This window comes from Eptesicus fuscus, chromosome 11 (genome assembly GCF_027574615.1).
Source record: "Eptesicus fuscus isolate TK198812 chromosome 11, DD_ASM_mEF_20220401, whole genome shotgun sequence".
Classification (NCBI taxonomy): domain Eukaryota; kingdom Metazoa; phylum Chordata; class Mammalia; order Chiroptera; family Vespertilionidae; genus Eptesicus; species Eptesicus fuscus.
In genome coordinates, this window is record NC_072483.1 from 32,265,312 (window position 1) to 32,280,340 (window position 15,029).

Consider the following 15,029-nt stretch of genomic DNA (forward strand, 5'->3'; position numbering starts at 1 on the left):
CAATAATGAATAAATACTAATATAAGAATAAACTGTGTTTCCCATACTCACAACTGTAACCCTACTTTTGCCCCATCCTGTATGCTGCATCAAATATGTATGACCTCTTAGGATACGTTTTCATATAAAAAAAGAAATAGATGTAAAAACACACACAAGAATATAGAGTTTAAAGTATTTATCATTTTAGAAAAAACATTCATTTTTGTAATTTTCAAGTCATGATTTTTTTCATGCACATAAGCTGTTTCAAGCAGCACAGACACAGAGAGCACAGCAATAACTCATGCACAACTATTTGATGGTCATATTAGGACAAAAAAAAGGTGGCAAGCAAATAGGATCTTCCTAGGGAGACCTCATCCCCCTCATTTCATATGCTGATGGTGTCACACTGAAGTGATAAAACAAGTTCCTAATACAAGAGATTGATTAAAAACTTTTTTTGTGTGTGTATGGGGACAATGGCATCTTATTAACATGGTATCTGGTAGTTAAGCAATCGTCACCATTTTTTGCTGCTTCAAATTTACCTTTTAGCATATGATGGAAAGGCGGTGGCGGTGTGCTTCTACTGACCTTGTGGGAAGGTCATGTTATCAGCAACGCTGTTAACAAGTATGCGAGAGGGCAGATGTGCCAGAAATAACCTAGCAAATTCAGCATCAAACTCAAGAGGGGCCATGACTATGTACAATTGTAAAAGAGCTGTACTGTAATCCTCATCCGTCCTAAATGGTACACTTGTAGTGATCATTGAACAATAGCCAAATTAGATAAAAATATTACATATTCAGACCTTTTAAATGCTGTTGAATCTATGTAATATACTCAGTCTCTCAGGAATCTATTTGGGGAGGGGGCAAATATTGAAAAGTAAAGTTAATGTTATACCAATTTGGAAATAAAGTTTGGAAAAGTCTCAGCTAATCTTACTAGGAGTTTCCTAGGTGTCAGGTGATATACAGATGGCGTCATCACAGTGGTGGCCACATCCAGTGTTCATTTATAAGGAATGAACATTTGTGCAGCTTTATCATGTGAAACCATGGGCAGGGGGCAGGGAAAGGAAGTCAAGGAAAGCATAAAGGCGAATGCCCCCAAGACTTCTTCCCATCACATCCGAAATTACCTGGCTCCACATGTATGTGTTGTAGAGGGCAGTCAACATATCTGGACGCAGAATTTCATTACATCCTCGTTTCAGAAGCATCTTGGCACTAGATTTATATTTTCTCTGTTCATGCAAAGAGCAGTGAAGCACAAAAGAGACATAAGAACATGGCTCTATATCCCCATCACCTCTGAGTGAAGAGATGTAGGCAGACACACTTTATGTGCTCACATATACATGTGGGTGAAGACACCAAATATATTACATTGTCAAGCAGAGTGACTGCAACACCTGCAGTTGACCATCCATCATCCTTGTGAATGGGGAATGAATGACATGGGAAATGCCTTATAGGAAAAAGGACATCATTGGAGTAGGAAAACATGGCAGGGAGTTTTGTCTTCTTTCCTTCCATTAATTTGCTTCTTGGTTTTTGCAACTCAATTTGCAATTTACAACTGCAGACTAAAAACAGGGCTGCCAGAGGAATAAAGGGTGGAAGGACCCAGCTTTCCTTTTCCTCTTCACTGCAGCACATGTGAGCACACAGAGCATGGACTGGCACACTCAAATAGCTCACGGGCTCTTTGGGTGGCTAGACAGATACTGTGAAACAGAACATCCCAATATCATAGGCAGAACCTATGACATCCTTGCAGCAGACAGGACAACATCTCATGAGAAACCTGGAGCACAGTCCTGCCTGGGCTGGCCAACCAGCCCCATCACAGTACCTGACTGATCTGGTCGCCTGCGATCTTAGCCAGCAGATGTCTAGGCTCATCGACTACCAGGTGGTATTTATCTTTCCGCTGCTCATAATCAGCTCTGTATTTTTTCTGCTCGGACATCAGATCAAATTATAGCAAGAGTACAACTTCAAGGCTATACAGAAATGTCCCCAGATAAACACTCCGGAGGACCAGAAATATCTCATTTTGGGAGGTGGGCACCCAAAGCATCCGGGATAAACACAGGGAGGCAAAGAGAGTTAAGTGAGGGAAGATTGCCTGGAGAGGGCTGGGGCTTGGGATAGACCAGATTTATGACACCAAATTGGAGTACCTTGTGCCTAAACATTTTCCATCTCTACATAGGATGCCATTAGTAATGTTAGGATTTATGGCACCTTACATTGTATTTAAAATAAGGCATGATAATCTACAGGTCTACAATCTATGACTGTGAGAATCAAAAGGAATATTCGTGAAAAATTCTAGTCTTCTAATGCTAGTTAGTTTATTTAATTATAAAAGAGACCTGGAAATCCTTTGTGAGTGTGAAAAATAGAAATAAAATATATCAAGACTATATTCTAGGAATCTACTAACAGTAATTCTTCAGAGTTGTTCCACCTGGAAATCTACTGAAAATGAACAAAATCAAATTAAAAAGAAAAAAAGTCATATATTGAAATAAACATACCATTGGTTACATTTTCATTTTTAGATACATTTTACTAATTTTCTAACATTGTTCATGAATTTCATGTAAATCTGTGGAATATCCAAAGATAGGAAATTAAATATAAAACCATCCAAACATTTAAGTTAATCAATAGCTTGGTTATTTCAGTCATTTTAAGTTAAATTTAACTTAAATTATTACAAAGATAGTTCCAGGAAAGATTGGGTAGAAAATAAAAGAATATTCTGGGGACAAATGGCTACTTCTTTGCACCAATATATGAGTAAACAATGGCAATACAATTGAATGCCAAATCACAACAATCCCTTTAGGGGTGGCTTTTCCAACCACTGCCATCTCTGTGCCATAGTAGAGATGCTAAATTAACCTTGAACTTCTGTGTCTCTCGATTCTACACGTTATCCTGTTTTAGGGAGTTCAGCTGATAGTCAACAAAATCCTTTGCCTCCTTGCTGTCATCACCCAAAGGGCTGTGCTGCCCTGTGCTAGCGGGAACAGAGTGGTGATGGCTGTGGGGCCCTCCCACCACGAGGCACAGTCCCTTCACTTGCTCTTATTCATGCTTTTGGCAGAGCTCATCAGAGGGTGACTTTATAAGAGTCTTCCCAGATCTTTATCTTGAATCAACTCTTAGAAATGCTTTTCTGGCATTTTACTTATTGGGTTGCAATCAAATAAGTCTATAGACTTCTGACGGGAACTGCATAGGGTTAATTGGGTCAGGTCGTACATACCTCATTCATCAACTGAGTTGCATACTTGAAATGCCTATTGATTGGACAATCGGTTTCATACTTGAAATCTGACTTTGTCCTTTCAAATATCTCCTTATATTTGTACTAGAGAAAACAGAATGTGGTTAATTGATAGCAGGCTGTGATTATCTTAAGAATGAGACATGCCTTTTATTTTATCATACAATTGTGATAATTTCCTCATAGAGTTAACAAGTAATTACTAAATACTTACTCTGTCTCCCAAGGCAATGAAGGGTATATCTACCTGGATTCCTTGAAAACTCACTCCAAAATATACTTTTTTTACTGAATGGATGACAAACAGATCTATTTTCCAAATTAGGCAAAAATCCAAATCAGTTCCTTTTTTGTTCCTATGTATTATAGTGATTATCATTTTATTTTGAAGGTATTACCATATGCAGTTGAAGGCAGTTTTTAGTCCATTAATTTGAAATAGTTTTTGGTAATTAATCAGATAATCATAGTATTTTAGGGCAGGGATGGGCTAACATTTAGATCATCACCTATTTTTAAATGACCCCATGAACTAAGGTTTTTAAAAAAAATAATTGTAAACAAAGAACGCGTGACGGAATGAATGTGGCCCACAAAGTCTAAAATATTAACTATATGGCTGGTTTAAGAAAAGTTTGCTGACTCCTATTTTAAAACTCAAAGGAAGCTAATTCAGCAGCTTTATTTTGGAAATAGGAAAATGAGGCCATAAAAAACAGTTATTTGCCTCAAGTCACACAAGTTTGTGGATTCGAATAATCCCACTTTAATCCCGACATGGTTCAGTGGTTGAGCATGTATGAACCAGGAGGTCCGGGTTTGATTCCTGATCAGGGCACATGCTCGGGTTGTGGGCTCAATCCCCAGTGTGGGGCGTGCAGGAGGCAGCCAATCAATGACCCTCTCTTATTACTGATGTTTCTGTTTCTCCCATCTCCCTTCCTCTCTGAAATCAATAAAAATATATTTTAAAAAAAGAATCCCACTTTATATCCCACCATGTCACCTCTAATAGGGTGACTTACCCAGAGACATATTAATAGGGAGGGAATTCTGGCAGAGATATGAGTTGTTCTGAAGTGACCATTTATCAAATTCAATTAAATGATATACTAAATGATGACTATAGTCAATGAGGTCAGTACTAAAAATGTGAGCTATGCCATTTCAGCAGAGCCCATCAGACGGTGGGCAGTTCAGTATGTACTCCAACTACAGGGACTAGAAGCGAAGATCAGGGTGGAAATATGAAAAAGCTATAGGCTCAGTGCTAATTCTCTCTGTGAGCACTGAAATACGCTAAACAGATGTGGCCATTATCCTTGAGGAGCTATACCTTGCTGTAGAGAGTCTTGTTCTGTTCAGCCAGAGTGAAGTCGGGGGTATCATAGGCATAGCAACCAATTCCTTTAAGCCAGGTCAAATCTTCTTTGTATTTTACCTGGGAGAAGAACATCATCAAAGAGTTTTAAGAACCTATCTCCAAATAGCAGTAGGTTAGGCTCTGTACAAGTGGAACAAATAAAAGCTCTGACCACTGAGACATATAGGGTAATAAAGTATCAAAACAATTATTTAAGGTAAGTTTCCAATAATACTTTTTTCTGCTTATTTTATGGTGTGTATATTATATATGGAAATTTTTATTTTTAATACTAATTAAAACAATTCAAATGTAACAGGCGTACTTTCCTAGAGATTATATCGTAAACTTGGCAGATGTATTTTCCTATTGAAAGCTGACATTTCTTTCTAAGTGAGCATCGTTACCTGTCTTGATTGCTTCTTGAAGTTGTCTCTTCAATTGACCAGAAATAGGTTATTGCTTAGATGAAGTATATCACTTCCAGCCATGTAATATGATATAATACATTTGGGAGAAAAATTAGGTTTATAAATTGGAATATATTTTTTCTCTCCCAAGTTGAAGTTCACTCATTTATCAATGAGTTTTATGATTTAAACATCCATGCATAAGAACCAACATTGAGTCACGTGTTTAATCGGTTTTAGTGCAGTGTTTGATTTCCTAAGTCACATGGACATATAAATTTATACGTAAAAATGGAAGACTTGAAGACTCACATCACTGACTGCATCCGCGACTGCCCGGTGGTGGAAATGCTCTGGGCTATCAGGAATGGACCTCCAGATTCCCAGCTGGCTCATGTAGTTCTCCTTGTATTTCACCTGTGGGGAAAACACAAAGACAGGTTTAACATCTGACCCAAAATTAATGTAAAAAAAAGTCTACTTATTTCCAGAGAGTATTAGGGAAGGGAGGATACTTTTTTGTTTGTTTGTTTGGCTGGTTTTTAATCCTCACCCAAGGATATTTTTCCATTGATTTTTAGGGAGAGTGGAAGAGAAAGAGAAAGACAGAGAAATAGTGATGTGAGAGAAGCACATCGATTGGTTGTCTCCTGCACGAGCCCCGACAAAGGCCTAGGCCGGGAAGGAGCCTGCAACCGAGATATGTGCCCTTGACCAGAATCGAACCCAGGACCCTTCAGTCCACAGGCCGATGCTTTATCCACTGAGGCAAACCGGCTAGGGCAAGGGAGGATCCTTTTTAAAACTGATGGTGGCCCATCGAGCCTCATGCAAGTAGCTATATGGAGGGACGTACCTTACTGATGTCATCCGTGACTCTGCGATGGTACACAATGTCCAGAGCATCCTTCACGGTGTGGTATTTCCCTTTGGTCTTTTCAAATGTTTCTTTGTAGCGTAGCTGGAAGGAAAACACACACATGGATTATGAAAAACTACCCAGGTAAATAATTGAAGTCTTTTAAGTTTGAGGTTTCTCTCAGGTTTTCCCATGAATAAATTTAGGAGAGATTTAAAAACTGATTTCACATCCTGGAAGAGAAAAAGGACATGAGGAGGAACCTAATAAAATCTGAATGAAGTATAGAGTTTAGTGAATAATGTATCAATATTGGCTCATTGGTTGTGACAAATATATGATGGTAATGTAAGGTGTTAACAACAGGGGACACTAGGTGTAGTCTAATTTCATTATCACAATTCTTATCCTCATTCCACATATAAGAAAACAGTCTTAGAAACAATTAGATGAGGGATACAGAGTCAATCAGCAGGCAAATGACAGTATCAGGATCTTAACCATGTTTGGCTGACTGCAAGAACATGACTTTATCGGCAAGTAACAATTAGTTGTCAAGCATTCCCTAGGACAGTGATGGGCAACCTTTGAGCTTGGTGTGTCAAGCTTCGCCAAAAAACTGAGCATAACTCGGGTAGTGTGTCACTTTGAGGAAAAAACATTATTTCGCAAATGTTTCATCCTCAGGAGCAGCAAATGTTTCATCCTCGGCATGCGGCCGCCTCAGAATTGAACCTGGGACCTTTCAGTGCTGACATGCGTGTCATAGGTTCGCCATCACTGCCCTAGGAAATGCTACCAAAGACTCACAAGAAAGGGCCATATTCTTCCTAGGAGAGCAATGAGAAGAGTCATGGGCTTTTTGCATTACTCTTAGCTACTACTTTGCCTAACTGGTATTGTTTGTGCCTGTATATTTTTTTAAAGTTTTTTGCATGTGGTGTTTCTTTTTTTCCTGCTCCGTGTGTGGGTCAGGACCTTGAACTATGGATATGACTAATCTTTTCTGTTTCTCAGATACCTCAACCTCCGCTGTCCCTACCACAGCAACAGGAAGAAGGAAGGGATGCATACATCACTGGCGTTCCAGTAAGCCTTCTTGGCTCTGATGAGGACTGGTGTATCTGGAATTGGGGTGTACTTGTCCTTCATCTTTTCATACTGAATCTTGTACTTGTTCTAAGAAATAAAGATAGAAGAGAGAGACAACGTTAAGTTCGAGTGTTTTCATCCCTCACAATCCGCAACCAACCATGTCACAGATCTACCCTAGGGACACAGTGTATTGTGCTCATTAGGAGAATGGCCCCTGTTCTTGGTGCTGCTGAGCACCATTTATAGACATGAGTATATCAGAGGCAGCAGGGGAAGGACTTAGCGAGCATTTTTTCTTTAGCCCAGTGCCTCAGTGCCAAATTCCCAGCCTACCTCGCTGACCAGGTCCTTCACGTCTTTGGCATGCTTCAAGGCTGTGGTCTGGTTTCCAGCGTGATGATGGGGTCTCTCTTTGGTGGCAAGTTCAACATATAGATACTAAATAATCAGAATAGGGATCAGATGTTATAGAGATAAAACACTTTTTAAAATTTAGCATTTAGTCTTCTCTAGTCAGTAGGCGTGCACCTGTCGTCCTGTTTGTTTGTTTGTTTGTTTATGTGTTTCTGTTCATTTGTTTCTCTCTATGTCTCACATCTGGAAACACGTATTTGCACTCCAGTTGTCTAATAACCTTATTGCTGAGTACAGTTTAATCTAAATCCATATAATAAAGAATGCAGATAGAAGAATAAGAGGATTCTGACAGAGCCTTCAACATAGTTTTTTTCCATTTTTGCCTGAATGCATGAATTGTAATTTCATTTGTCTGTGGAAAATACATAGGTCCTATAGAATAAGTCAAGCAATTTATTTTCACTCCCTGGAGTCCACAGACTACTCATCCAATAACAAAAGTTGAATAGAGCCAGAAAAGAAGGCATGGCATTTACCTGCTCATGTAAAACAAACCTTGGTTAGGATGGACCAGACAAACACTGCCTCTTGAAATTAATGGGCATGCAATTGCATCAAGGACAACCAAGTGTGAGAGGCTGCTACTGACCAGGAGTGGTCAGACACACATAACCGCCCCCTGTGATGCCAGTATGGCAGGTTTATGAATCTTTATTAACTTTACCTGACTCTGAAGCTTCTGCCCTCGCTTGGCTCTTAGAAGATCAGGTGTATCAGGAATTGAAGTGAAGATTGACTTCTGCTTCTTGCCTTTAGCTCTGTACACCAGCTGGACATAAAACAGTCATCACCATCATTTCTGCTCTGTGGACGTGTTCTCTGCAGAGGCCTTTATTACTTACTTCATGGAAGAAGCAGGGGCCATCCCACTGCAACAATCTCAGTTTCTTCCCGATAAACCAACATTTTATTTACCTCCCTGGGCTTCCTTTACTTTTTTCCCTCTTTTATCAAAATACACACTGTAGCTTGTCCAAGATTCATGCCTCCTGCTGTGATCCTGATTTCTTCTTACCTGTCCCTTCTAGGACCCAGTTCCAACAATTATCCCTTCCCTTCCATGACCTTCAACCCCCCAGTTTTCCCAGCCCTCTCCCTTCATCTGCAAACAGACTCAAGTCCCTCCCGTCATTTTCCAGCCTCTACCACTGACCTTGTTCCTCTTTTTTACAACCAAGCAGACTATGTGTTTGGTGTTTGTTTGTTCTTTTCCTTCTCAAACAGTTTAATAACAAATAAACAAAGGAAGGTACCATACTTGGCAGATACAAAATGACATTTTGTCCATGTGTCTGTGCAATTAAAACAGATTTAGGTTCCCCATTGGGACAAAAGGAAAAACACACACAAAAAGGAGATTCTTTTTAACCTTTTGCACTCAGATGTCGAGTGTGACTCGACACGGTTAGCATTAGAATAAAGGAATCGAGAAAAAAGCAAGCGAGTGCAAAGGGTTAAACGCATACTCCCTTGCTCCAAACTTGTAACATTTTTTTTCTTTTTTAATCCACTACACAAATTCTGTGATCAGGTCAGAAAAGTGACAAGGGCTCTTCTTGGCCTTTTTAAAAAACCATTAAAGTAAAATCCATCATTTTCTATGTAGTACAATGTTCTTTTTCTTTCTTTTAATTTCTCAAGGCGACAGTTCAGCTTCCCCCAACTCACTCCAATGAAGTCACTCTCAATCTACACTAATAAAAGAGAAAGATACAAATTGACCGTACCTTTGCGACACCCACCAGCCAATCAGGAGTGAGTATGCAAATTAACCCATCAAAGATGGTGGGTTAATTTGCATATACAGGCTCTGAGCGCTGGGGGCGGGATGCTTGCATCGTCGCCATGGCAATGATGCAGGCATGCTGCACCGCCCCAGCTGCTCCAGGCCTCTGGGCAGCATGGGAAGGCGGAAAGGCGGCTCCGGCCAGAGCTAAGGCGGTGCTGGCAGCCAGGGGAAGGAAAGCCTATTCTTGCACGAATCTTCGTGCATCGGGCCTCTAGTAAGATTATAAAAAACTTTACAATTGCCAAATCCAAGAATGCTTCTCTGTAGCAACTGAAACCCTGAGCAGTTTCATTCCTGACACTCGCCTCTGCCTTCCATTCCACCATTCTCCCTCAGGGAGCAGCTTTCTTCTGTGGTTCTGCCCTCCCCAGGCTGCTATTCACCGAAGTCAAGGGTTGACCCTCAGTGGAGGACAGATGAAAATGATGGGCACTCAAATACGCTGAAGTAGTTTGGAATTTATTGAGCGGGAACAGAGCAGGGCGCAGGTGAAGACTTTTCAAATGACGCTACCACAATTAGGGTTCCTGATAGCAGGAATTAAAGAGAGACTTTTGAAATAAATTCATTTGGAAACTACAGCAATAGTGTAAGCCGGAGGGACTTTTCAATCTATAAAATCATGTAAACTCTCAGCAGTCCTGGTCCTAGGTAGAGCAAATATCAATATCCTCATCTTATTCAAAGGGGACAAAAGTAAGCTGAGGCAAAGTGAGATCAGTTGACTTGCTTAGACGTGGTGGCGACTCTGTAATTAAGGCAGAAGGGAGATCTTTGCCTCGTGTAGTTGCCTGAAAAATGCTCACTAGAGGAACACATCCTTACCTCACTCAGATGTGTCTTCAGTTCTTGCACTGTTCTGTATTCTGGAGTGTCAAGCACCACTTTGTATTTGTCTCGCATCTTCCTTGCATTATCAGTGTACAGGTAATTAGACTAACAACCAAAAACAGAACGAAAATAAAAGTTGAGTCATTCAAGGAACTGCCTGTGGTGGTCACACATTGTCTTTCAAATGGCTGATATGTGCAGGTCAAGCTGAGCCTCCATGTGCCCTGGAGGCCTTCCCAGGCAGGGACAAAACAATAGTCATCTTCCTAAGCTCATTACCTTGTTAGGAGTCATGGTCATGACTTGTCAAGTGAGTTAATGTCTAATTCCCCTTTAAAAGTAGTTGTAGGCAAAGATTTTCTGCCCAGCTCCTTAAAGCTGTGTAGGGGTAGCCACGTGTTGTGAAGATGGGCGGGCACTCACCCAGAGCTTCCGCAGGTGCCGGGAACGGACCATGTCGGGAGTGTCCATCAGGAAGCAGCCCATTCCCTTCAGGATCTGCAAGTCCTCTTTGTATTTAATCTGAGTGGCAAAAATAGAAATATAGCTGGTCGGGAGCAAATATAAATCAAGAATAAATAAGACAGAGTAGTGAAGCTTTTTTTTTACTGATATATCTTTCATTTTGATTCAACACATCCACCTTGTACTCTTAGTTTGTTTGCACGCAAGTAAATCACAGATTTTGAAATTTAAATCTCTAACCCTGATCTGAGGAGAGGACACAGTTATTATTTTATGACTGCATTGATGGGAGAGGGGCTTAGATGGAATAAAGTGGTATTTTAGGGGAAGGAAACATCCACGGAAGAAAAAAGAAACAAATGGCAGCAGGAAGTTGCTTAAGGGGGTGGGCGCAGGGATGAGCAGGAAAAGATACTAAACATGAGCTGAAACAGAGGCCACTTAGGGAGTGAAGAGTTGGTAATAATTTAGGGTTGCATGAAGAATGGCGGCCAGCAATTCTTTCATTTCCCAAGTGGTCCTCTTGCTACTGTTTCCAAAGCCGGTAAAATGTGGGGTCCTGCTTCCACACTATTTCACCTCCAAGCCGGACATTCAGTTGAGAGGTACTTAGTGGAAAAGACCGCTGGTCGGCTTCACTGCTGAAAGAAGCCATCCTCTTCGTAACAGTCTTCCAGAAAGACCCTATGAGATGCTTACGTCACTGGTGATGTCTCCCACGTAACGGCAATGGAGCACTTGGGGTGTGTATGGCAGCGAGATCATGTGACCCTGCATCTTGAAGAAGTCTGATTTGTAGATCAGCTAAAGAAAAAAGTGTCCAGAAAAACACATATTAGTGACTGAATGGCTGAAAGTCACCCCTGGGTTCCCTGGCCTGTCTTCTCTCCTAAAATAATACCCACCTCACTGACAGCCTCTTGTGTCTTCTTGACCTGGCGGAGTTCAGGTGTGTCAGGGGTTGTGTGGATCTTATCTTTGAGTTTGTGGTACAGTTGTCGATACAGCCTCTACATTGGAAGAAACACCATTTCAGGTGGTCAATGTGGGATACTGACTGATCAATAAGCAAATATCAATATTTTCTCCACAGAATTCGCATTCACAGTACCTCGCTGGTAACATTGTTGACCCTCCGGACATTGACAAACGGAACGTCATTGGGGCCAAGTGTATACCCATTTGCCTTGAGGTGTTCATAAACTTCCTTGTACTTGAACTGCAAAAGCAAAGTCAGAAGGAGATTACTGGTGGGTAAACAAAGAGCAGGGTTACATTTCTCAAACCGAAAAGAGCTGTCACTTGCATTTGAAAATTAGTCTCTAAGCATTAAGTATAAGGAAAAGTCACTGACAAAATTTCAACAATAATCAGAGTCTAGAAAATTATTTTGTTGGTTAGTAAAGCCAGATCCAGAAAGGAATAAAATTCGAGGTTGCCTAGATGAAATCTGTTTGTATGCAGTCATGCAAAATGAAAAAAAAACAACCTATATTTTTAGCCACAATATGGCTAGTAAATTAGGAAATGCACAGAAAAAACAAGAGACTAAAGACTGATGGATGGTTTTACAGATTGATATTGGACTCTCACTGGCCGGCCAGATTTCATACACAGAACTCTGAATGGCAACATGGAAGGGAGAGCTTATTCTCCAGCTGATGGCTTATTTATGGGTCTGGTTTGAAGGCCACAGTCACTGGGATAGACTCAAATTCCCTAGGCCTTGTCCTTTGGGTAAATGGTATGAGGTCCCAACCTGGCACTTTGGAAAAGTGGAGAAGGTGGGTGCCTGAGCTAACTCCAGGGCAAGGTACAGGTATCCTTCTGAGCTTTCTATGAATGGTACAGAGGGCAAACAGTGAGGCAAGTACCAGGCCCAGCAGCCCGGCAAAAAGTTCTTCTATTCAAAGAAATATACAGGGATGTTATATCTTTTTCTTTTCTCTTAAATATATTTTTATTGATTTCAGAGAGGAAGGGAGAGGGAGAAAGAGATAGAAACATCAATGATGAAAGAGAATCGCTGATACGCTGCCTCTTGCATGCCCCCTACGGGGAATTGAGCCCACAACCGGGGCATGTGCCCTTGACTGGAATTGAATCCAGGACCCTTCAGTCCGCAGGCTGACGCCCTATCTACTGAGCCGAACTGGCTAGGGCTGTTATATCTTTTTCAATGACACACTGCAGAAGGAAGACAATACTGCCGCCACACATCAGTAGTGAAGGTATGATTTAAATTTCCAGTACGTGGCTTGGGATTGTCTAGGATGCTCTGTGCTAAGGCTAGCACAGTGGTGGGCAAACTCATTAGTCAACAGAGCCGCAGTTTGCCGACCACTGGGCTAGCAGGAGTAGAAGCATCCTGGCAGCCATGAGCCCGGAGCCAAGGTAACTGAATCGCGAAGATGTAATCCCACGGGAGTCCTATGTTAACGCACTGGGCTGTGCAGACACCGATGACCTAAAGGAGCCAGCCAGTTCACAGCACCCCAGGGGAATGTGCTGTCTCCCCTGCTCTGCTCTTATCATTGTATCATGTTGAACCTTCAGGGTGGGACTCGGGGGATGAGAACAGGCTATTCATGAATATTAGTGCCCCCTCTCCCTTCAGACCCCATCTCAATGAGGAGGAGAGCACTCACATAACTGCTCATGTACTGGGTGTCCTTGGAGTGTTTGAAGTGCGGAGTGTCGACCGGAAGCCTGTATCCAGTAGGCAGGGAGCGCTTGCCCGCATCTCGGTACAGATTCTGCCGAATGAGGAAGAACGGGTTAAATGACATCTACATCTAGTAACTGATCTCAGTTAAACAAGTCACATCCTGCTCATGTTAGGTTTTCAATTAGATACTTAAAGTACTATGCTTACTGAATTAATTTTAGAAAGAAATTAAATAAGCTCTAAGAGGCAATTAATTAATTACTCTTATTGTTTTTTTAAAAAGAGAGCAATGAATGCAGAGACTTATAGAAATTAATTCTTCTATGCTTCTGAACATATGCCCAGTTGACTGCATGGTAACTAGCAAGAATTTGGGTTAAGTAGAGAAAACAGTCTACCAAGTGCCACCTCTGTTCTTCACCACACTCTCAGGTGATAGTTAAGTTGCCACCAATCTTGAAGAAAGTCATAATTATAAAGCACATCTTTGGAATCCTATCTCTCTCCCCCCCACTCCCCGCCCCCCCAAACCCCCCCACCAAACACAGCATTAATGTCAGACTATGAAGCGAGCAGGATGCTCATATTCCTGGCAGAAGGTGGAAGGAGTTTCTGTGACCTTAAATAGTCTGTCTCTCAGAGGAACTATAGGAGTAAGAACAGTATTTAAAATATTAAAAACCAAATTATTCCTAACAGTCAACATAGGAGCGTAGCAATGAAGGCCGAGACCAAAGGTGCACCATCAGGTAACACAGAATAGAGATCTTACACGTGGAGTGGAGTCCACATTCTTTCCTTGACTGAGTTTCAACAGCAATTTCTAGCTTTATCTCTTATTGTTAATAATCTTTTATGATCATATGCCTTGTCTTTGTCATCTTGGTTTTAAGCTTCTTGAGAGCAGAAATAGTAGATTGGCCCTCTTCCTTGTAACCTGTAAACATTGCTCCAAAAACGCCCATTGCATGCTTAGAAAGAGCTGGCCAGCCAAGAAGGAAGACAGGCTATGCACTGTTTTTTGTTTTTTCATAACCCATGTGAGTGGAACAGCATGTACAGTATGGAACAGCATTTACAATGTACAAGGTCAGGCTGAGAAGATGCCCACACTGAGGTGCTTCGACAGAGGCCAATGACCCGGCCTCTGTAAGCTGCATCCAGGACACCTGCCAGGAACTTTGTAGAGTTCTCACAGCTCACCTCACTCTGGAGCTTGTATGCGTGAAGAGCCCGGTCCAGATCCACGGTTTTTGTAGTTGGAGCCACTTTGCCTCTGACACTGTGCACGTAGTCGTAGTGGTAGACAGCCTGGTGCAGAGAGAAGCAGAGTGCGCTGATTCAGACTCCGGCAGCATTGTTAGGAAGAAGCAACGTAAAAGGAGACCCAAGTTTCTCTCTTTCTCTTTTTATTTTTTTAAAGGAAGGGTAGCCTGCGTCCCTTCGCCTGAAGAATTCTATCTGACATGTGACTGTGCCTTGTCCAATAAGATCAGAGCCAGGGTGTGGCCCCAGACTGAGAAATAAGTGGAGGAGTTGGCTCAGGCATTAGAAGAGGAAGAGTGGCCATTTTAGAGCTACAAGTTCAAAAATAATAGGTCTCAATGTTCTAAGTCACTGGTGGGATAGTTTTATTTATCAACCTGTGGGGTTAATAAAAAAAAAAAAAAGGAGCTTTGTGCTTGTTCTTCCTGCTCTATAGCAGGCTCCGTAGTGGGTGCTTTTCATCCATTTTCTCATTGTACGGATAAGGATGCTGAGACTTGGAGGACTAAGTGCTTTTCCTAAGCCTCATTGATTGGTAGAGGCTGGACTCCTTCTAACTTCAGGGTCTG

At 41.5% G+C, this 15,029-nt stretch overlaps 1 protein-coding gene across 1 annotated transcript in view; it reads right to left on the bottom strand.

Moving 5' to 3' along the window:
• The window catches only part of NEB (nebulin), a 191,668-nt gene that overhangs the window by 42,350 nt on the left and 134,289 nt on the right, over window positions 1-15,029 (bottom strand). Inside the window, exons 101-115 of the mRNA XM_054723403.1 lie at window positions 14,398-14,505; window positions 13,175-13,282; window positions 11,638-11,745; window positions 11,432-11,536; window positions 11,226-11,330; window positions 10,485-10,583; window positions 10,056-10,166; window positions 8,106-8,210; window positions 7,358-7,462; window positions 7,004-7,108; window positions 5,927-6,031; window positions 5,383-5,487; window positions 4,634-4,738; window positions 3,277-3,381; window positions 1,849-1,953 (exon numbers count right to left, since the gene is read on the bottom strand). Of these exons, the coding sequence (XP_054579378.1) occupies window positions 1,849-1,953; window positions 3,277-3,381; window positions 4,634-4,738; window positions 5,383-5,487; window positions 5,927-6,031; window positions 7,004-7,108; window positions 7,358-7,462; window positions 8,106-8,210; window positions 10,056-10,166; window positions 10,485-10,583; window positions 11,226-11,330; window positions 11,432-11,536; window positions 11,638-11,745; window positions 13,175-13,282; window positions 14,398-14,505 (1,584 nt within the window). The remainder of the gene's footprint in view (window positions 1-1,848; window positions 1,954-3,276; window positions 3,382-4,633; window positions 4,739-5,382; window positions 5,488-5,926; window positions 6,032-7,003; window positions 7,109-7,357; window positions 7,463-8,105; window positions 8,211-10,055; window positions 10,167-10,484; window positions 10,584-11,225; window positions 11,331-11,431; window positions 11,537-11,637; window positions 11,746-13,174; window positions 13,283-14,397; window positions 14,506-15,029) is intronic.